The following is a 23,431-nucleotide window of genomic DNA, read 5'->3' as shown; positions in this document are numbered from 1 at the left end:
CGTCCGCTATGCATAATGGCGCATTCTATTCCAACCGATTTAGACTATTTAGGGGCTGTGTGTAGTAGGTACAGCGGAGATTAGGAACTGTGGGGCGTCACTCCCACATTTCTAAGAACTTTATTTTTGCGCCAATTTTCGTTGATATTCTTGATTAGGTCAAAACGTTATAGCTTTCAGATTCATCGGAGGTATGCGCTTTTCGGAAGTTTATCTATGAGTATTAGTATTTTTAACTGTATCTACTTTCAATTTTTAACACCTTTTTATTAAATCGCTTTCTTGTCTGTTTGAAAACACATTTCTATGGATTTCGTATCAATGTCAGCCGTTTCCACTATACCTGTCAATATCCCGTGTCCATTATCACAATAACGCCGTCGCTCGCCGTGACATCAATACCCACTTTACATATCAATACATACCCAGGTACCTACCACATAATATTACTGTTATACATATTATTACTGGGTCTTCCCGCGACTTCACCCGCGTGATATAATTTAGCTATCTCTCAGATAAAGCATCACTACCTATTTTATAAATGCAAAAGTGTTTCTTTGTCCTCGACGAAGCAAGAGAGCACGAAAGATGTTTGACAGTTCGAAATTAAATTAGGTTTTACATTGGTCAGAAAAAGACGTGAATCAGTACTACTTTTTCTTTCTTTAAAAAATATTTACTAAAAAAATCTTTTATTTTATTAAAGATTTAACTGGCTACTTTTTATCCCCAGATTACACTGTAAGGCTCACCTTTATACCTACTTTGAACCAAGAGTTTTCACAGTTTCCTCACTCAAGTTCACTCTGACTTAGTTGTCACTTGTCACCAAAAGTTTGTAATGTCAGGGTGATGCTTGAATAGTGGTGTAATTCCAGCTAAGCCATGAAGTAAAAGAACTGGAAACCAACTATGAAATTATTTGAATTGGTGTGGATGCAGCATTAAAATAAAACACATACCTTTTGGATTTTGTTTTATTTTAGACTTATATACAAAGGTTTTTAAATCCTCGATGGATACAACATCTGGAAAGAGAAAAATGTTTTATGTTAGTAAAATATTATGACAAAACACTTCTCTGGTGCATGTAATGGTGAAGTTTACAAAAACAAAATAAAATAAATTTCAATTTATAGACAGCAAAGGGGTTGGCTATAAAACATCATTTTTTGTAAATAAGCCCAAGGTTCCATGGTTTTATTTTCAAAGATTTGCTTTAGAAAATATTCCCTTACTTAAAAGATAAATGTATACAGATCTTGACAAAATTTGGTACTGCAATAGCTTGTATCATGGGGAAGGACATAGGTTACTTTCAAATCCAGGAAACTTTTTACTTTTTATTCGAGAACACCAGAGCTACCACAGGATTTATGAAAAACCTAAATCCATATGGACGAAATTGCAGGCATCATCTACTCGGTACAGAGACAGCTTGCATCCTGGAGACATAAGACTACTTTTTTTCCTAGAAAATCAAAGTTGCCACAAGATTTTTTAAAACCTAAACAACTTTAAAATCTAAACGACACAGACAAAGTCCCTGGCATAATTACTACCCATATTATAAATTCAAAAGTGTATTTGTTTGTTGGTTTGTCCTTCAATCACTTCGCAACAGAGCAACTATTCAGTGTGTTTTTTTTGTATGGATATGGTTAGACCGGGAGAGTGACATAGGCTACTTTTTATCCCAAAAAATCAAAGGATTTTGAAATAAAGAATTTTCATCCATTGAATTTTGAATTTTTATCCACACAAAATTGCGGGCATTACCTAGTCTAGTATAAAACTATATCTTACCACGCGTATTCTGTGTCCCATGGCCTGAGCGGGGAGGTTAGACTTGAACCTGGCTCGGACACTGCCGGAGTTGCCATGTGGCCGGGTCACCTTGCCCCAGATAGCCCGCAGCTTGGTCTTTTTGCCCCGCGGGCCACCGGGGATGGGCGTCCTCTTCTTAGCTTTGTACACATACACACACTTCTTGCCCGTGTAGAACATTGCATCTTCCTGATTACGTGCTCCTTCGACCTGGAATGGGTGAACATAATCTGAGTATTTCCATCTCTCTGTGAAATTCTAGATGGGATAGAAGTTGGTCAATCAGTGAATATTTTGTCAACACTAGTTGTTCAGGTTTCAAATGTCATAAAGCATCATTTAGATATTGGCTGAGTTAGCACTAAAATTACAAAGCTAAAATGTCATGATCACAATCACCTCACAGTAAAAAAAAAAAAAAACAGTGTAACACAGATGAAGCAAGACTAAATGTCCGCAGAATTGCATTTCTTTAAAATGAGTAAGTTTTTTATCATAATCATATCATGTAGTAAGTAAAAAACAGAGCTTTTATTCATGGCAAAATAAACATAATAATCTCAGTTAAACTAAGTAATATGCTTAATAATAAAAAAATATGTTTGATTGATTTGATTTGTTAAACAAAACTTTATCATACAGGTTTATTTAATCTCACGTTTTTAAAAGGTTAGGCTCAATGACTTTCTAAGCATGGACATCGCACTGGCGCGCATAACAAGGGACCAAGTAAGTGTGCTTATACTCGGTGTAAGCACACTTTCTTCATTAGTCGCATGTTGACTGCTAAGCTGTCAAGATGCCTAAATGCGCGATCAAAAAGTGCCGAAATAATACGTTAACGACGCAGAAAAGATATGGTGTGACTTACCACCGGTAAGTTAATTTTATTTACGTAAGATAACATGCGAAAAAGTGTAAAATACTTAGTAAAACCATTGAAAACACTAGAAATATCTAAAATTATTTACAATGTTCCCATTCCTTTCTCTCACGCACATCGGAAAGAGACAGATGGAAGGGCGCGTCACGAATGTCGGAAAAACAAAACTGTGGAGTAGCTTTTTTTTGTTCAATGTAAAATCTATATTATTTATTGTTGTATCATTATTATTATTATTGTATCATTTTTGTATCACATTTATTTTATTGTATTTTGACGACCTCCGGTGCGCAGTGGTAGCGCGGTGGATTTGTATGACGAGGATCCCGGGTTCGATTCCCGGCTGGGCCGATTGAGATTTTCTTAATTGGTTTAGGTCGGCTGGTGGGAGGCCTTTGGCCGTGGCTACTTACCACTCTACCGCCAAGCGATTTAACGTTCCGGTACGATGCCATATAGAAACATCTATAACGGGTATGGATTTTACCCCACCCCTACAAGTTAGCCCGCTACTACCAGGTGTGATTGCAATCTAGGGCTTTTAATTTTTTTTTAATATAAATCATCCCACGTAAAACCATATACATATAACTAGTAGGGCGCGTGAGTTCGCGGCCCGCAAGCGGACCGCAATTTTTTTGCTCATCAAGTTGAATTTCGGGTCCTGATCATTTTTTGCCAAGAAACCACTCTCCCATCTTTTATAATCTTCGAGATAGACACCGGCGAAATTTGTATGGTCGCCATATTGAATCCGCCATTTTGGTTTTATTTTTCAGCTCCCTGTCTATTGGATGAAGTTCTGAGTGACATTTGTTCGAGCACCCCCCACCTATCTTCAATACCCTGGCCGTGCTCCTCACCGAAATCCTCAATCATCAGCTCTATCCATATTTTTCCTCCGAATCATTTTTTGTCCTCTATACGAAACTATCGGTAAAAAAAACATACAAAGAGGTGATCAAATGAGTCAGTCAGTCAGTCAGTCAGTGAATCAGCACGAGCATATATGGTATAATAGTTATATAGTATAGATATAGTATAATAGTTATATAGTATAGATATAGTATAATAGTTTCATATTTACAAAATCGAAAAATGTCTCAAAGAAATAACAAAAATTAATAGTGCTACACTACTCCATTCCATTTTTTGTTCAAGTTTGCTTCTAAAATCACCTTATTCAGCTTCGAGTGCTTATCGATTTACATTGCGGCTTAATCACTGAGGTTAGTTTACAGGACTTGAATGTTAGCGGGAATGTATAAATGGAGCAGTTGAAGCTACATAAGGTGAATTTAGAAACGTGTGCCATATTTGGGCTCTTGTGTTGTATGCCGTGATGTGTCCATGCTTAGAAAGTCATTGGGTTAGGCTGACTGTTTTCTAGTTCTAAACTAACATGAACCTCAATATGTTAAAGTTTTGTTTACTACTATTATTTGTTTCCCCAGAAAATTCGTATATTTTTACCAAATAACATTTTCACAAAGGTGCAAGTGCAACAGAGCGAAATTACAAAAACGAAAGTATACTGAAACATAACCTCAAAATTACAAACCTTTAAAAGAGCTGTGTTTTCATGTTGGTTGCGCAGACCACGTCTGTATCCTGAGAAGACAGCCTTGGCGTACAGCCTGCCGTGCCGGGCCTTTGAGGACACTTTGCGGATGGCCTTCGGGGGTTCCGCGGGTGCTGCGGGGGCCGCCTTAGCAGCCTTCTCCTTGGGAGCTTTGCTTTTAGGCGCCTTCGCCTTGGGCGCGGTCGACGGCGCAGCGTCACTCATGCCTTAAACCCAATCATAAACCACTTTATAAACACAATCGGCACGTATTGTTGAGGTTATGTTGACAGCTAACTTAAAACTAATCTCGAGTTATCTTAGTTTCTGACATCCATCCACCATTTATTACTAAATAAAATTAATTTAAAATTAATTGCACTGATTGCTTGACTAGTATTTAAAGTTTATAAAAGCTTTTATTTAAAAAATCTCAATTTTAGAAACTAACCGAACACTGTTTTTCTTGTTGAAGTGAAAGAAAGAATTCGTGTTGCCACTTTTTAATTCATAGGAGCCGTACTCTAATTGGACCTGATTTGAACCTGACTGATGACAGTTTTGAAGAATGATTTTATGATTTATGATCTATTGGTCTTAGGTATTTATAATAATGATTATTATTAAGACTAGTTAGGTATTGTTTTGTTGATTAATAACCAAGGTTTCTAAATAGGTTTACATTTCAATCTAAACTTCTAAAATTCTGTTCAATGGACAAGGTATTCTAGTTACTTTATTTTATGCAAGTTAAAGTTTCAACAATGGGTCACAGTTTGAATGCGTTGATGAAAGTTTCGTAGGATTTCAGAGTTCTAGAGTACCTACTTACCTACTTAAAATTTCAATCCAAAATTGTCTAATTCAAGAATTAACAAAGATTACCCTTTTTTGGGTTCCATAATAAAAATAAAAACCTTATGGTATAACTGGGTATGTTCGTCTGTCCGTTTGTCACACTAACTAGGTAATTGTTTATTTTAGTGACTACTAATTCTATCAATTTTGGAATAGTTTCAAGTTTACCCAATCTTATTGCAATAATAAAAGAATTCAATAAGTATTATCATGGGTGTGTCATTATTATATGAAAGGACTTTATTTGAACATCTAAACTACATAACTAGATTTTTTTAGCCTTTATTTATTATTAATCCCTTCAGTTTTTGAGGGTTAAAAAGAAAAGGTATGAACTCTCCCCAGTTCCCTTATTTCCGAAGTTTGCTAAGCAAAAACTCTTATATAAATAATTAGAGTTAATATTCCTTTTGAAATTAAATTTAACCAATTTTGGCACTTCAATGAGCTTTATTCTCGGTGGCTGGGCGTATAATGTTAAAAGGAAAATCACAAAATTGTATCAACGGGTATTCCTGATTGGATTGGATAATCCAATCCAATCCAATCTAGTCTGAACTAATTTTTTTATGGCAATTATTTCAAATGACAGCTCCAAATCAACGTTCTAAAATAAAACTTCAACTGTATCCTAACTTGAGCATTGAATTTTTAATGTTTAATGTAGACAACAAAGTTTTCTTTTAATTGTGCAATAATGAGATATACAACATCTTTATAAATAAATCAAATAATAAAGGGATATGATAATAAATTAATAAAATCACAGAAATTAGCAATGACAGACATCTTACGTGGTTATCTGTGATGACATTTGCAAACTTATTTGATTTGGACCAATCGGAACAAACCACGAAAAGAGACGAAGCAAAGATGGATTGTGGCCCTGTCAAATAATTAGTTAAAACTCGAAACTGTAGTGCTTTAATTCGTAATTAGGTCTGAATAAATACAATTTTTAACTACAACAATGGACTGCCTATCAAATATTAACTGGAACAAAGTCACACCATGCCTAGTGTTATTAGTATTAGAAGTTTTATTAGAGTGTAAGTGGAAGGTTATATTTTTGTACTTATTTTCGGTTTATTCTCCTGTCTGTTTTGTTTGTTGGTGAATTATGATATGGTGCCGTGCCAAGGGGCCTTTAAATAACCAGTCATTAATTAAATAGTGGTACAGTCATACAGTAACTCGAAATAAAATGCATGTCAAAATGGTTTAGCTGACGAGTCTGGATCACAGTTTTGTGGTGACAGTTTCAGATTGCTCGTCCCAGGCGGAGGTGAACAAGCACCTGGAGCTGGGGCGCGACTTCCTGGCGCGCGGGCAGCTGTCGGACGCGCTCACACACTATCATGCAGCTGTTGGTAAGTAGACCACCTCATTTTAACAGGATCTTGATTAAAATATGTTACATCCAACCAACATTTTGTAATGAAAACTTAATATTTATATCAGGAAATAGATAAGAATCAAATCTTACATTTCTCAGCTTTACGTTTCATGCATTTAAAGAAAGGTTTAGAATATTATACTGTAATGTTTCAAGTGTAGTTGTAGGTGTTTGTCTTTCGGTTGTCTTGGTGTTTTCTGGCAAGTTGTATAGCAGACTTTTAGAAGTTGGAACCGTTCTATTAGCCTGTTTTCAAATTGAAGCATGACACACATACATTTAACTCATATACAGCCATATGGATGCAGTTCATAATCCTACACAAATGTTCAGCTACCAGTGAAGCTAGGTTTATATTCAAAGAGATGAAAGTTATACTTGAGGCAGTGCTTTGTGTTCATTCCTTTACCAATGTTTGTATAATAATCACTACCTGTATTATAAATGCGAAAGTGTTTTTGTTTGTTGGTTTGTCTTTCAATCACGTCACAACAGAGCAAAAAATCAATGTGATTTTATGTAAAGTATAGTATAGTTAAGCACCTTTTTTGTACCAGAAAACTAAATCCATGTATGTGGACAAAGTCATGGGTATACGCTAGTGAAAAATATTTAATTAACTAAAATAGCTACAGTACATTAATGTATTGCTTGGTATAATAATATAACTACTAAACTAAGTAATATTATAAATGTAAAATGGATGTTTGTTAAATAGAATATGAAATAGCACAGCCTACATTTTTATCCTGGAAAATCTTACATTTCCACAGAAGGGAAGTTCTGGGCACTTTACTTTCTTTCTTATCTATATATTGGTGTAGGTACAATATTTCTAATAAGGTCACAGTATTTTTTTTTATTGGTTACAAGGTTACTATGTAAATAATATGATAAAAAGTATTGAACGTAGTCGCTAAGTAGTTTGTTACTTTTAAACTTTTTATATAGTGTTTATTATGCCATTGTAATTCATATTGTTAAAGTTGCACACTAATCTTTATATAGCCTTCCTGGTCTCGTGGTGAGGACGTCTCCCTCCTATTTGGGAGGGTGGGGGTGCGATCCTAGGCACCTCTTAACTTGTTGGAGTAATTACATTTTATGCAATTAAAATATATCACTTGCTTTAACAGTGAAGGAAAACATTGTGAGTAAACCTGAAAATTCTCCATAATTTTCTCAAAGGTGTGTAAAGTCTGCCAATCCGCTCTTGGCTTTCCCTTTGGCCCTAACCCTTCTTATTCTGAGAGGAGACCCATGCTCAGTAGTGGGCCGGTGATTATGATGATAATGACTAATCTTTATTGTAATTGGTGCAGTTACAAGATCTTTCTTTCTTTCATCCCTCTGGGCTGGTTTCTGCACTTAAACAAGATGCTGTATTGTTGTTTACAGAGGGAGATCCACACAACTACCTCACATACTTTAAGAGAGGCACCGTGTACTATGCTCTCGGAAAAGCAAAGTTTGCATTGCAAGACTTCACTAAGGTCAGTTTATACAATACATAACAAAATACTTTGAAAAATATTATCATTGGAATCAAACACTCACTACATCTTAAAAACTAGTAAATTGACAACCTCCCCCGCACAGTGGTAAGTGCTGTGGTCTTAGTGGGAGGTCCCGGGTTTGATTCCCAACAGGGGTTTGGAATTATATCATTTCTAAATCTCTAGTCTGGTCTGGTGGGAGGCTTCAGCCATGGCTAGTTATCACCCTAAAACTGCCTCTTCCAGGTTAGCCCGCTTCCATTTTAGACTGCATCATCACTTACCACCAGGTGTGATGGGAGTCAAGGGCTAACTTTCTTTGTAGTATTATATTATGTACTTGTTTCTGTAGATTAATTTAATAATAATTACAGGTGCTAGAGATGAAAGCGGATTTCACAGCGGCGCGGCTGCATCGCGCCAACGTCTATCTGAAGCTAGCACAGTACTGGGAGGCCAAAGAAGACTATCTACAAGTTGTAAGTACCTCAATTTTACGCCATAAATCATCTCTTAAAATATTAGCTGACATTAGTTCGCTATTTTATTTAAAAAAAAATTGTAATTGTTCAGAATTTATGTGATTTAAACAAACATTCAAATATCACATGCTTTAATGGTGAAGGAAAACATCATGAAGAAAACTGCCTCAAACTTCTCCATATTGTTCTCAAAGAAGTATGAAGTCTGCCAATCTGCACTTGGCCAGTGTGGAAGACTATGGCCAAATCCATCTCATTCCGAAAGTAGACCCGTTCTCAGTAGTGAGCCGGCGATGGGTTGATCATGATGAATGTGAGACTAGAACATGCCTCCTCAAATATGATTAAAATAATACACACCCCATACCCTGTATCAAATGTGTCCATAAGAAGCTTGAATAAATTATTTTTAACTTGTATCTGTATTGTGTTGCTTATTTCACTAAGCAAAAATCGATTGTATTAATTATAATTCTTATAGCGGTGATAAAAGAATCATTATCAGTAGTAATGATGTAATATCAAGTCATATTATGACACGACTGCAACTAAGTGCTTGTTATTGTTTGACTAGAGATAAGGCTTTAGATAATGTCATCGTCATCATTATCAACTGATAGACGTCCACTGCTGGGCATAGGTCTCTTGTAGGGACTTCCAGTATTGGGCTGCCTTAATTCCTTACCGGCAACTCGTTTGAAGTCATCTGGCCACCTAGTGAGGGTCTTCTAATGCTGCGCCTTCCAGTGTGAGGTCGCCATTCTAGCACCTTGGGACCCCTGCGCCTATCGGTTTTTCGAACTATGTGCCCTGCCCATTGTCACTTTAGCTTCACAACCTGTTTAGCTATGTCGGTTACTTTTTTTGATTTCATAGCATAGAGACACTCCAAGCCTAGCTCTCTGTCGCCCGCTGAGTATCTCTGAGCTTTCTTATGAGGCTTATGGGTCACATGATGTTACAGCTTTAAAATCAACTGTCCAATTTTTTTTATCAGCTTTTGACGTGACAACGTCTTATAATTCGATAGAGCCGGCTGCACGCACGAAAAAACATAACTCATGTGGCGTTACCTCGCTCTGAGGCGTTCCATTTAAGGCTTGAAGTGCAAGCGAGAGCGCGGCCTTTGTTGTCACGTTCAACTATCGTCAGTAAACCGACTTTACAGACAACCAATTTTTTTTTTATTGGACTTTTGCCCAATAGAAACATGTCAGCCTCATCATAGTCAAATTAATTACAATGTAGATTACTTAATAGAATGCTACAGATACAACTGAAGAGTATTTACCTACCAACTCCCTATGCACAAATATTTCAATAATTGATTTAAAATCTCTTGTTGGTCGACTGAGGTTAACTGACTTGGCAGTCCTATGTTTTTTTTTTAAATAACGACTCGTTTTCCTTGTCATCAGACATACGAGGAGCCGTATAATGAGGAGGCCGCGAACATGTACCACCGCGTGGACGAGCTGGCGGAGGACCTGCGACTAGCGGAGGCCTACTACCGCGGCCGCGACTACCGAGCGGCCGCCGACCTCGCCACGAGGCTGCTCGAAGTGTCGCCCTGGTCCGCGCAGCTGAGGCAGCTGAGGGCCGAGTGCTATATCGCGCTGGTGAGTACTTGGCTTTATTACGTACCTACTAGACGATGTCTCCAGGCATCACTCCAGGTTTTTAACAAAAGTGCAGTTTTACAGAAAAGACAAAAATTTGAATAAAATCTGAACTACCCTCGCCATTCAATCGATCCGGAATCTTTAGGATGCCCCTGCAGGTCTGCAGTCTGCACCCTACATAGTCAAAACACTATATTAGTATATTATTTTCTGTGATTTATCGATTGTGTTGAGCACTCGAGGTAAATTGGGCCACTATAGAATGAAAGATACAGCTTGGTCTCATTGCGTTAAGACGCAATATATTATATCTATATCTCAGTTATATTCACCAGTATGTGTGGACGATGTGGGGTCATCCAGATCAGCCTCACTAATGGGTGTTCCTCAAGGCTATTCTAGATCCTTTCATGTTTTTGGTACATATAAGAAGCTTTATTATATTTGGTCCAAAATACTTGCGATCACACACATATCATGCGATACACAATTGAAGATTATGTAAATGATAAAGAGCGTAGATTTGATCAGCAGCTCGCTCCAGCAATGAGCGGGACTGCTATTACTTTTATACGTCATAGATGATTCTATTTCTTGTGAGGGAGTGATCTTATTAGTTTTAGGCAGAAATTATGTGTATGCTATTGTTTGTCGACAGAACGACCTATTTTCGGCGGTGTCCGACATCCGGTCGGTAAACCGGCTGCAGCAGGACTCCACAGCCGGCTACTATCGTCTGGCTACCCTCCTCTACCAGTTGGGACATGTCAGCGATGCACTTAAGGTATCATATTATTCATATTAAAGTACACGTGGAAATCATCAAGAGAATGAAACCCTGATTGACAAATATACACCCGAAAGTGGTTAAAGGGAAATCGCTGTAACTTACTGATGTCCGAAAGCTCATATTGTAATTTTTAATCAAAGTATTTCCCCAACAGGAAATCCGAGAGTGTCTGAAACTGGACCCAGAACATAAGCAGTGCTTCCCGCTGTACAAGAAGCTGAAGAAAGTGGACAAGCTCTTGCTGGACTGCGAAGAGAGCAGTGCGGCGCGCGACTACGTCGGCTGTATAGACAGTGCCAACAAGGTGCTGAAGATTGAGGACGAAGTGACGCTGGTCGTGTTCGAGGCCAGGAAGTGGCTGTGCAGCTGCAACGCTAAGGTAACATAATGTTTTTAAGGTCATCTTAAATACAATATACCCAGATGTGGTTATGTCAAGCTCTGGTCTAGCTCTGAACCAGTTCAATAATAGATTAGGCAAGCATTTGGAAAACTCGAAGCACTTCTGATATAGACGCATCAGCGAAAGCTGCTTAGTGTATTATAAATAATGATAAAAAAGCTTTTCCGAGCGAGTGAGATGAAAACATTATTATTTTCATCTCACTCGCTCAGATAGGCAGTGTGACTGCCTGTCTTTTATTGTAGCCACATTTGATGATCTGTGTGGTTTGGCAGGAGGAGCTGTACACGGAGGCGCTGTCGCAGTGCGCGCAGGCGCTGGAGCTGCAGAAGGAGCCCGCCGTGCTGTGCGACCGCGCGGACGCCTTGCTGGGGCTAGAGATGTATGACGACGGTACGTGTTTACTCATACTATATGTTGACGGCCTCCCTGGCGCTGTGGTAAGATCTGTGGTCTTATTAGTGGAAGGCCCCAGGTTTGATTCCTGGCAGGGGTTTGGAATTTCTAATTTCTGGTCTGCTCTGGTGGAAGGCTTCGGCCGTGGCTAGTTACCACACTACCGACGAAGCCGTGCCGCCAAGCGATTAGCGTTCCGGCACATTGTCGGGTAGAAAACAATAAGGTAAGTGTAGACTTAATAAAAACTTCCATACCCCTTTCAAGCTAGCCTCCTTTCTTCTTTGGTTGAAATCTATAGCGCGCACTTTGACTTTGTTTAGACTTAAGTTTCATCTAAAACGAAACAGATTTATGCCAGCGGTATAACGCTGCCTCGTTTTAAGTGTCTTAGTCTGAGCGAAATTCGCTCTGTGGATCTCAGCCTTAGACTGTATCATCACTTACCATCAGGTAAGGGCTAACTTGTATTCGATGAAAATAGTTTATTTGAATTAAAAAGTGTTCGTATTTGTATTTAAATGTGGTTTGTTTCAGCGATCCGCACGTACAAGGACGCGTTAGAGCTGGACGAGGGCTTCCAGCGCGCGAAGGACGGCCTCAGCCGCGCGCAGAAACTGCAGAAGCAGTCCGAGCAGAGAGACTACTACAAGATATTAGGTGTTAAGAGGTTAGTGTGATGGTTAACCTTCAATGCATTTACATTCAATATAGTATTCATTACAAACATATTTTGACCCACTATAAAGGAGGGAAAAAACTTTATTCAATAACTAAATTAAAAAATTGTTGAATTATATTTAATAAATAGTAAAATGGCAATAAAATAGTAAAAAGTACAAGCAGTTACTGGTTGCAGATATGAATCCGCATCCGCAAAAGCTCCGCATCAATTGATGCGGATGTCTGTAACTCCCCTGTTCCAAACCAGTGGTAGATGCATTTGGTGATTCTAAATTACTTCTAAAAGTTTAATTGAATTCTATTCTATTTTATTCTATTTCTATTCCACGTTTTCATAAAACTACGATTCGAAACATATGAATGAGAGCACAAACGCCCTCAAGGGATTAAGTAAACTTCATTAAATGTTTTTTACATGTTCGCTTAGTTTTGGTTACAAATGTGTGTTTTGGCAGAACCGCCAACAAGCAAGAAATAATCAAGGCGTACCGCAAGGCGGCGCAGAAGTGGCACCCCGATAACTTTCAGGGCGATGAGAAGAAAATCGCGGAGAAGAAGTTTATTGACGTCGCCGCCGCCAAGGAGGTAAGAAATACAGAAACTAAGATTAAAATCCGCCCAAGTGCGAGTCAGACTCGCGCACCGAGGGTTCCGTACTTGGGTATTTTTTCCGACATTTGGCACGATAAATCATAAAACACAGACATACTCGTACATCGAAGTGCTTTAAAACTTTTGAAGTATTTAAAACTATTTCAAAACCCAACTGCGGCGTGTTTATTAAGTGAAAAAACCCGGGCTCTTACGTGAAGGATTCCATGCCATTGAATAAGAAATTATACTTCAATTTTTAGTTTGCATGATTTTGAAATTTTTATTATTTGTTGTTATACCTAGTGGCATTAGAAATATTTCAACTCTCTACCTATTCAAGCGATCAATCAATCAGCATGTTTGCGTCCACTGCTGCATATAGGCCTTCCTAAAACCACTCCACCACGCGGTGTGGTGCGCTCTACCTATTACGGTTCAGGAACCTTAACCTTAAGTGTCCTTTATCCGCAGGTACTAACGGACCCAGAGAAGCGCGCGCAGTTCGACGCGGGCACCGACCCCCTGGACCCCGAGTCCAACCGCGGCGGCGGCGGCTTCCACGGCAACCCCTTCCACCACTTCCAGCACGGCTCGCCCTTCCAGTTCAAGTTCCACTTCAACTAGCGCACGTGCGTTCCTCGTGAGGGTCGCGACCCCTACCACACGTCGCATACTGGTAGGGGTTTGCTTAGACACAAATGCTGCACCCTATCTCACTAGGACACCAGTGGTGGCGCTACCAACCAAATGTAAAATGCATACATTTTGCGAACTCACTCGCCATATTTCAATCCTACTTCTAACTTCAAGTTCTATAATAGTTTTCAGGCATTTTTTTTTCTATGTGTCAACTGAACTGACACATAGAACAAATAAAATGATGAATGAGTTCTCAAAATGTAAATGTTCACTATATACAGCTCTGTTGAGTTATGTACCTCACCTGCGGGGTGATTGGCTCGGAGACTATCATTCAGCTCCGAGGTCATATGACATTTCTTTTTAATTTATTGAAGGTTTTGTACTAAAAATTATTTATTTTACTATCACTCAGTGAAACAGCAATGCAGAACCAACCAATGTCAAATGAGCTTGGTGGCTATATCAAAATCAAAATACATCAATGTTGAACGCAAAGTTAGGGAACTTTGGTGTCCGCTTGGTTGCAACCAATTTGTTGGTAGCGCGACCTGGTTGCGCCACCACTGCAGTTTACTGACATCGGGTGCTTTCGTGTAGCATAATAAAGTGTAAATATTGTACAGAAACTTTTACACGGAATTATTAAGGACTGAAAAAGGTCTTAGTTAGCAATCCCACCCGCTGGACTATGGTCGTACGTCAAAGCACAAGCTAAGGCCATCAAATTTTATGAGGCCAAGTCCAATCGCTGTGAAGAAAAAAAGTAAGCGTGGTAAATAGAAAAATTGTGCATATTAGAATTGAACTTCTCTTCTACTTCATTGCGAATTCATCTCAAACATATCGAAGTATAATATACATATTCTGCGCTCTTAGAACATAATTACCGTATAAAAAACCGGCCAAGTTCGACTCGTACGCACACGAAGGGTTCCGTATACAAGATTTTTTTTTTAATTCGCATGGTGGCCATTATCAAGTTTTCATTATTTGTTGTTGTAATGGCATTAGCCATACACACGAAAATTTTATCTTGATACCTATTACGGTTCAAGAGATACAGCCCGTTGACAGACAGAGGAACGGACAGACGGCCAGCGGAGGCTAGGCAATAGGGTCCTGTTGGCGTCTCTCGGGTACGGAACCCTGGAAAAGTGAAATATAAATGAAACTTAGCACTGTACTTTAAACAACACGGAATTAAAATAATTCAAATATATTATATTAACGTAACAAAATCGTTGCTTGCTGTGCAAGTTGCCATAATAACAATTTTATTCAACTTTCGGAATGTTTAATTATTTATTAACTAATAATAATTAAATATATTTTTCATAATATTGCTCCTCTAATCTAAGTACAAAATACGGCGTTTTTTTTTTGTTTTAAATTATAAGATAACACAGACAATATAATTACAATAAGAGTAGGAATGACTACTTCGCCTTCCTATCCGGGAAGGCGGACCTGCACGCCTGAGATTGCCTGCCTGTGGACGTCCACAGTTGGACATAGGCCTTCCCTATAGAGCGCCACCACACCCGGTCCTCAGCCTTCCTCATCCAGCCACTTCCCGCCAGTCGCTTTATATCGTCAGTCCATCATGCTGAAGGGAGTCCCACACTAAGCTTTCTTATACGCGGTCTCCACTCAAAGACTTTCCGACTCCAACGACCATCGCCTCTACGACAGGCATGGCCTGTCCACTTCAGCTTGCTAATAGTTTGGGCTAAAATGTATGAAGTCTGACAATCCGCCCTTGGCCAGCGTGGTAGAAATATTATGGTCAAACCCTTCTCAATCTGAGAGGTGAGTGATGAGCCAGAGGTGGGTGAATGGTGGGGGAATGATCGATGATAGTGACTATCAAAATCGATTGAAATCGAAAGAATTATTAAAATATATTTACATTCACAATATGGCATTCCTATTCTTATTTTGATCATTTAACTAAGATTTTTAATTTCCATTTAAACGAAATACTTTAGCTTTACAATAATAATGTAATTCCGTCACAATGTTCCAATTAATTGTATAAATTGTAAATGAATTAAACTAGAGGTTTTATACAACCCATAGCATGTAGTATATTACGTTATTCGCTTTACAAATGTTGCCAGTTACAAATCACGGATTGCTAGTCTTACCACAACATAATAATTCAGTTATGTGTTAATATTTATATTTATTGCAGAGTTTATACGAATCATTTGCTCTAAAAAGATATTAAACCAAAAATATTGGTCCTACTAAATACACGCAATATCTTTGATACAAACTTAAAAGGAATTTTAACCAATTTCAACTGTGTTAATAGTAGTATTGTACTTAGTGACCGTAGTAATTTTCAAAAAGCCCATATGATTTTTGACAAATAAGAACTTTACGAATGTTAGCTCGCGGTATGAACGTCGTCGTTACGTGGTTTTGTGAAAAGCGACATCGGTCACCTTTTAAGTCGGCTAAAAAAATATTGTTATTAATTTTACAATTTTGTTGAATGCAGTTGAAATCGGTTGAACTTATTCTATCAACAATATTATTCATAATTTGGAAGTTATTAATAATACTTCATAATTTAACTTGCTTATTTTTCCTACCTATGAGTTTGTCCAACTTAATAGACTGCGAATGTAGGTTAGATTGAATGGTACTGCATTTCTTTTGCTTGGATTTTGAGAAGTTTATTTATTACAATTTGTGAAATCTTGGTTACAATTTTCTGTACCTATTTTACAGAAATATTGTAATTTGTAAATATAATAATTAAGTCCGTAACTGACTGTTGTTATGGGCACAATCTCAAATATTAGGCAAATGCTGAGGGCGTTCTTAAGCATTAAGAGACTCCAGTATGTGGCCAAAAAGTCACAGCAAGAAAATTGTAAACCAAGATGGGAAGGACAATGTACTATAAAATAAAACAGTGCAGGTCTGATTGTTTATAAATATTTATTTAAATAAGTTATTTTGTTGCTATTCAACGCGAAACATTGTAAATACTCTAGAATATAAGGATTTACGAGAAATTCAAGTCTTTTATTTGGTTAACATCTCATTTTAGTAAATGCCTAATTAAAAGTGGGCACATATTGATTTAAATATCAGTCTTATAAAATTGAACCATAAGGTAACCCACACAGAAGTTTCATAAAGTTATAAAACAAAAACAAGACTAAAGAGTAGGTATCAAAATGTTTTATATTACGAAAGATAAAAGAAAAAACTTCTGCGTTTTTACTACCGTAAAACGGGTTGAGGTGTAAAAAGCTAATATTACAAAAATATGCAGTGTTTTTTAACTGGGACAGTGTGGGAAAATCTAAAATCATACGAGATACAGGGAAACTGTTTTAGGAATCTTTAGGTTATTTTTGTGCAAATAATTTGTCATGTAATAGTCAATTTTTTTATTATGTGTGAGAGCATAAAATTAAAAATCAATGTACATAATTCACAAAAAATTGATAATGCAAAATTGTTTTCACAAAAAAAGACCCAAAGGTTCCTAAGACTTTCCTGCATCTCCTATAGTTTTTGATTTCAGTTAAAAAACACTATATATAAAGGAAATAAATTACGATCAATACCTATAATAATGAACATTTTGTGCAAAACTAAATTATTCTTTAATCCCATGTTCCTTGTCACTTGACTATTTCACACGAATGGCTGAATTTTCTCAGATATTTGTAAAAGTTCTAATTAGTCCCTGCAGCTATTCCTAGTACGGAGTAACTGCCCGGTTGTAAATCGTCATCCCATAGCAACTTGGATCTCCTCCTCTCATGTTTCAGCTTCCGCGCCACCCTCTCGATCTCATTCCCGAGTTTGTCCTTGCTGTCTTCCTTCTGGCAGATGTACCGGTGCGGCACCGCGCAGTCCTGACCTCTGTAAACGTATGTGTTCCTGGTGGGGTCCGAGACTAGCGCGAGGCAGCGACCGTCTCCCGCAATGCTGGTGGAATTGGTGGAGTTGGGTTCCACCGGCTTAGCCGAATGGGACCAGATCCAGAGCAGGCCGGGGTTCAAGCCACCCGTCCAGAAGTCGTTACCTGAAAATTGGAAAATATATTTTATACAGCGAGCCGCTAAATTTAGGACGGGCGTCTGGAAGTCCCTACGAGAAATCTATTTCCAATCGTGGGCATCTATCGATTGATGACAACGATTTCTTTTTATTGGTGTGTGTCAGAATCATGTTTGAGAAGTGATTTTTCCTAGTGCTTTTTTCAGGCTGCTGGTGTAGTGCTCACCTAAAACCCCTGACGCCTTTTTAGTTTCCGCACCCTACCAAAGTACCAACACCTTCCGCGCCACGTAAAGTCTGATCAAAAATTAATTGTAGTGCAAAAGTGTGTACGCAAACACTGACGTGCACTGACTATTCCCTTTCGTACTTATAGTTCGTTGGGGCTGAAATCTGATATGACAGAAAAGAGATCAGCCGGGCGATAGAACACTCGATTCGTTAAGTATCGGACTTCGTCATAACTTTCCGAATCGAGTGTTTTGAATCGCCCGGCAGGTGCAGAACCAGCGATTACCTACTGCGGTTCCAACGATTGAAAAACATTGACCTTTAATTATTTTTTTGGCCCGACCCTGGACCTCATGATCTGCAACTAAATAAGCTAGCTTCTAGACCAAAAAGGCAAGAAGATTGTCTTGGAAAAATCAAGCATAGTTACTTCTGAGCTGTTTATCAGACAGTAGTTGGAGTAGGTCAATGACTTTCTAAGCATGTCATTGGAGTAGGTACAAAGTTTTCTTCTTCACGTCGCTAGCTCACCATCATTCACAATATTCAAAATTCAAAATTCAAAATATTTTTATTCAATTAGACTTTTACAAGTTCTTTTGAATCGTCAAAAGCATCTACCACTAATATGTACCTATTGTCCACGTCGGGTAAGAAGAAGGGTAGGTGACTCACCTCTGAGCTGCTTATCAGACAGCAGCCTGGAGTACAGGGTCTTCCGCTGCGCGTCGTCGGTCAGCTCCAGCAGCGCCGCGCGCGCCTTGCGGCAGGCGACCGACGCGCCCTTCCAGTCCAAGGCGACGTCGGACCACGAGTAGCACGTGTCCCCCACGCGGGTGTAGTTCTTGGGGCAAGGATCTGTAATGAAAATGTTTTTGTTTTACTTCTGGCGCCGGCGTTAAAACTCTAGTACAGTTTGATTTAGATTGATTTTGCATCACAAGCCAAAACGTGCCAATTTTTTTCTCAAATCCTCTACCCATCCTATTGTCCAACTTTGATATCAGCACGTTTTGGCTAGAATGTCATCAATTAGTATAGAGATTTTTTTGGCAATGGTGAACTATTCATAAGCATAGTAGGGACACCGCTGATCTCCAATGGGAGCGTGTCAAATCAAAATATGCCATATACCAGATGATTAAATACCTTGAGAGACGAGTGCATGTTACGGAAAAAAAGAAACCTTCATATTTAGAACAGAACAATTACCCGGCTTAGACTCCACCCCAGCCAGCAAATAGTGGACTCCCTCCTCCATCTTCCGCAGCCGTTTCTCCATGAGGTCGACCCGGTACACCAGCTTCTCGATGGCGCTGAGCAAGTACAGGTCGGTCTCCGTCACCTGCTTGCGCGGAGGGTCGTCCACGCGGTCGATGGAGTTGGGGCCCGGGCGGTGCTGCTGCTCCTGCTGAGTTGGAGCAGGCTGGAAAGTTATAAAGTGTTCAACTAAATGCTTCATTGTTTGGCAAATACGTAACTTGAGTACCTAGTCGATTGCCTAATAGGAAAAGGAAATACGAGTATGACAATTAAGTAGTTAGATACCTACTAAGAGTAGCATGTTCCTTGATGTCATAATACCGGGCGCCTGCGCCGCGCCGTCACGCGAAATCGTACAATTTGCATAATAATTATTGTGCATTACATTTTGCGTTTTCAGCGTACTTACATAACTCGGCTTGAATTTGTCCTTGTAAGGCTTTGTAGGTCGATTAACAATCTTCCCTCCTCCCGACTGAGGAGTTCCTTCCCACTCCTTATATCCCTGAGGTACGTGCATTCCGTGAGGGGGCATGTTGTGTATGGGTCCATGGGAGGTGTGTGGTTGTGGCATGTGCCCTGATGGTTGTGTTATGTATCCCGGTGATGAAGGTGGATGGTTCTGGGGTATATACCCCGACGAGGAGGACGGATGGTTCTGTGATTGCGGTATGTATCCTGATGAGGAGGGTGGGTGATTCTGCGATTGTGGTATGTACCCTGGTGAAGAAGGTTGTGCGTGCCCCTGGGTGGGTATGTGTTGTGAAGGGTACGGGGGTGGAGGGGATAGATACGGGGTATCGTATCGTTCTGCTACGTAGTAGCCCTTCGTTGAAGGTAGTGCCATGACCCGACCTGAAATATCAATTTTATAAAATATAAATAGGTACCTACAATGTAGCAGAAATGTGTCTGGTTTAAAGAAGAACGTCAAGATTCAAGACTCTACCACTCTACACATTCATCTAATAAGGTCATACAAAATTCTGGTCAAATTATCTTCGTAAGTGAGTCGTTTAGACGAAATACCTACCGGTGCAACTGCAGTATAATATTAAATAATTAGATGATGGCCTTTCATTTCGGGTTCGCCTTTGGTACAAAGGTGCTTACTTACTACGACAAAATGACAGAGCAATACATTACCATGTCTATCCGACTGGACAAGCGTGGACGTGGCCCAGTCTTCCAGCGCGCGGCTCCACAAGCCGGCCGAAGCCTCGCACACCTCCCCGCCATCAGATATGGTGGAGTTGGAGGAGTTCACACTGCCCGCCAGCAGGGCCACTGCGAGCAGGAGGATTGACATCTGGAAATAGCCAAATGGAAAAATTTACTACTCCACTTTCACTCTTGATCTGATTTTCCATAAATATATCTACTACATATACTAAAGAATCTACGGCCATCATTAGACGGAGAAACTGTTCCGAAAGAGATCGACTTTTATGAGATATCATACTTCTACATGTGGTGGTCAGTGATCACCATCAATGCTTAGGTCCCAACCAATTCACAATAGGCAAGGTACTACCTACCTACCTAAGTTTACTCTACAAGCTTATGCAATCAAAAACAAGACATTAGTCAAGACATCCACGTGTAACAATGTGCAAACTTTGCGATGTACTTGGACTACTTGGGCCCATTCATCCACTGGTTTCATAACAAGCACTGAATCATTCATCGCACGTACGATTAGCAACAATAGCTACGCGGATTCGGATCGCGAATCTATGTCACGTAACACCGGATCATAACCGTTTCAATTGCCTTATTTATTGCTGTTTTCACTTCTGATTTTCCAACTATTACCTATGTAAGTCTTGGATGAATAGATGTAAGTATATTATGTATAGCTATGTATTATGTATAGGTAGGTATGGCGATGTAAATATTGATCGCAATAGTGAAAAGTGCCTACCTAGGTGGGTAGTACCTACCTAGTAAACAATTTTTCAGTCAATTAAGTCTCAAAAACATTTAGGAAGCTTTTTTGAATAGTTTTTCAAGAATGTCTAGGACACAAAGAAGTAGAAACGTACTATCTACTAGTAGGTATAATATAGTTTAATATATTTGCTGGATAGGATTAGAACCTGATACCTAACACTTACCTGAGCTTACGAGCAATGGGATGCACCAGGGAACGGAATGACTTTTACGTTTCGACAGAGATGTTTTATCGTACCCACCATGTCAATAAGTGAGTTTTAAATTAAATCAATATCTATACACTAGAGTCTAGAATAGATATCTGATGTGCAGTTTCTCTGGCAAAGATCGTTAGGGACACCATACACGGGAGTCTGTTTATGTGACTGAGGGTCGCGAGGTCACGGCTGTGTTGCGCAAGAGTGGAGAAAGTGCCCGCGCCGGCCGCGCCGGCACCACGGCCGGCACTGCGCGCGCGCCGACGACGTAAACAACCGCGATTTCTCGATGTATCCGCTTGCAGTGCGACTGCGGGGAATTTCCTTGATTATGACTGGTCTTCAAGTTACAACAGGATATTGTCCGCTTTCGTAAACGATTTTGCATAAGAATCGTAAAATATGGAGCTTATTGAGTAATTTGTTGTTTTCGTTGGTTAGTGGCTTTTAAATTACTTCACCAATGTCGCGTAGCTTGAAGAAAACACGAAGGAGGTTGCTCGTTTTCAGAACTACTACTATTAAATTGTCCCAATGCAATACAATAGTTATGTTATTTGAGCAAGTAAGTATATCTATAGTACGCGACAGGTCAAGATGGCAATCGGAGTATAAGGCGGGGGGACGCCCCGTACACCCCCCTAGTCGCGCGGGGGCTGTGCGGGCGTGCAGGGCGTCCCTACCCCGATTGCCATCTCAACCTGACTCGTACATCGTAGAGCCTCGATAACTTAACAGTTGAGGAGCGGACTGAATTCCGAAAGGTCGGCGGGGGTTCAAACCCCACCCGTTGCACTATTGTCGTACCCACTCCTGGCACTAGCTTTACGCTTAATTGGAGGAGAAAGGGGATATTAGTCATGATTAGCAACATGGATAATATGTATTCTTTAAAAAACACATTCTATGATACAAGCTTAAGTAAAACAAGGCATAAAAATATTTCATACCTACTATACGTAGTTGGTACTTACTTAACTAATCAATAAACGTTTGTCTATCAGGAATTATGAGGGTAATAACGTAAATCAGTTAGCCTAGATATGGGTACAAAATAATGTAGATAAATGAAAAACTACGTAGATAACTAAATTCATGCATTTGTAATTATGTAGGCACTTTTTGAAATGATTTTTATTTTGTACCTGCTTACTAAATTAATCATGCAAAGTGCTGTAAAAAGTGATAGCCTAGTGGTTAAGATGTTCAACCTTATTCGTGGGTAGGAGGTTCAATCCTCAGCACGCACCTCTAACAGAACATTATGGATAATTCCAAACATGCATCTTTTCTCACGATATTTTCTTTTACAAAGCAAGTGATAATTACTTAAAACACACGTAACGCTAAAAAGATAACCCAGGATGACACCCTGGAACTCCCGGATGGCTGTGAAGTTCTTTAACCACCAGGCTATCATTGCTGAAACAGCCGGCCAAGTGCGAATCAAACTCGCGCACCGAGGGTTTCGTACTCGGATATTTTTGTCGACATTTTATACTATAAATCAGAAACTATCATGCGTAAAAATAAAACAATATCTGTTTTAGAATGTAGAGCCACAGGTAAAGCTCTTTCATATTATAATACCCACTTAATATGGTTAGTTATCTTAATTAGAAAATTGAAAATACTAATTATTTGTTCATGAACATTTTTTTATTTGTCATGGAAGTAACTACAAAACAGATATTTCCTTTTCTTGTGCCATTAAATCTACCTACCTGCCAAATTTCATGATTTTAGGTCAACGGGAAGTGCCCTAAGTTTTCTTGACATACACGACACACAGAAGTGATCGTATAAGGGTTCATTTTTCCTTTTGAGGTATGGAACCCTGTTCCTCCTGTACTGTTGGGCGATGAAAAGCTATCAGACAGACAGACAGACACTTTCGCATTTATAATATGGATATGGAATTATTAATAAATCAGAAACAGTATTACTTACTTTATTATTATTTAACTTTTATACGGCGAAGATCGTATCCGCACCGCTGCACACTCTCTCGATGCTTCTCAAGGAACAACTTTTACCACTGTAGCGATACACGCGCGATGGTTGCGACCACTCGACCACTACTGGTGTAAGACATTCCCACTATTATGTGTGGTGTGG

The 23,431-nt window shown here is 39.2% G+C and overlaps 3 protein-coding genes across 7 annotated transcripts; 1 reads left to right on the top strand and 2 right to left on the bottom strand.

Annotated features, from left to right (window-relative positions):
• Positions 1 to 971: 971 nt before the first annotated feature.
• On the bottom strand, positions 972 to 4,842 carry LOC123864904 (60S ribosomal protein L35a). The gene is made up of 4 exons (XM_045905648.1): positions 4,726 to 4,842; positions 4,275 to 4,501; positions 1,810 to 2,040; positions 972 to 1,031 (listed from the first exon to the last, which is right to left on the bottom strand). Exons 2-4 carry the CDS (start codon positions 4,497 to 4,499, stop codon positions 1,008 to 1,010), a joined length of 480 nt encoding a protein of 159 aa, XP_045761604.1. The 5' UTR covers positions 4,500 to 4,501; positions 4,726 to 4,842; the 3' UTR covers positions 972 to 1,007.
• Positions 4,843 to 5,961: 1,119 nt separating this feature from the next.
• LOC123864112 (dnaJ homolog subfamily C member 3) lies at positions 5,962 to 16,456 on the top strand. Its single transcript, XM_045904320.1, has 11 exons — positions 5,962 to 6,181; positions 6,392 to 6,502; positions 7,927 to 8,021; positions 8,399 to 8,503; positions 9,925 to 10,125; positions 10,787 to 10,912; positions 11,073 to 11,297; positions 11,597 to 11,714; positions 12,255 to 12,387; positions 12,857 to 12,986; positions 13,467 to 16,456. The coding sequence occupies exons 1-11, from the start codon at positions 6,103 to 6,105 to the stop codon at positions 13,617 to 13,619; spliced, it is 1,476 nt and encodes a 491-aa protein (XP_045760276.1). The 5' UTR covers positions 5,962 to 6,102; the 3' UTR covers positions 13,620 to 16,456.
• On the bottom strand, positions 14,973 to 23,383 carry LOC123864113 (bromodomain-containing protein 4). Of its 5 annotated transcripts, XM_045904322.1 has the most exons (7): positions 21,278 to 21,382; positions 20,307 to 20,469; positions 19,570 to 20,015; positions 19,110 to 19,323; positions 18,573 to 18,755; positions 17,330 to 17,691; positions 14,973 to 17,294 (listed from the first exon to the last, which is right to left on the bottom strand). In XM_045904322.1, exons 2-6 carry the CDS (start codon positions 20,467 to 20,469, stop codon positions 17,339 to 17,341), a joined length of 1,359 nt encoding a protein of 452 aa, XP_045760278.1. In that variant the 5' UTR covers positions 21,278 to 21,382; the 3' UTR covers positions 14,973 to 17,294; positions 17,330 to 17,338. The 5 variants fall into 5 exon arrangements, with proteins under 5 accessions (XP_045760278.1, XP_045760279.1, XP_045760277.1 ...); XM_045904323.1 differs by lacking the exon at positions 21,278 to 21,382 and adding an exon at positions 23,264 to 23,383 and having other exon boundaries at positions 14,973 to 17,691; XM_045904321.1 differs by having other exon boundaries at positions 14,973 to 17,691.
• Between the last annotated feature and the right edge of the window lie 48 nt (positions 23,384 to 23,431).

Source organism: Maniola jurtina, chromosome 4, assembly GCF_905333055.1.
Source record: "Maniola jurtina chromosome 4, ilManJurt1.1, whole genome shotgun sequence".
Taxonomy (NCBI): domain Eukaryota; kingdom Metazoa; phylum Arthropoda; class Insecta; order Lepidoptera; family Nymphalidae; genus Maniola; species Maniola jurtina.
Note: the sequence above shows the minus strand (reverse complement) of the source record. Positions and strands in the feature narration are given on the sequence as shown.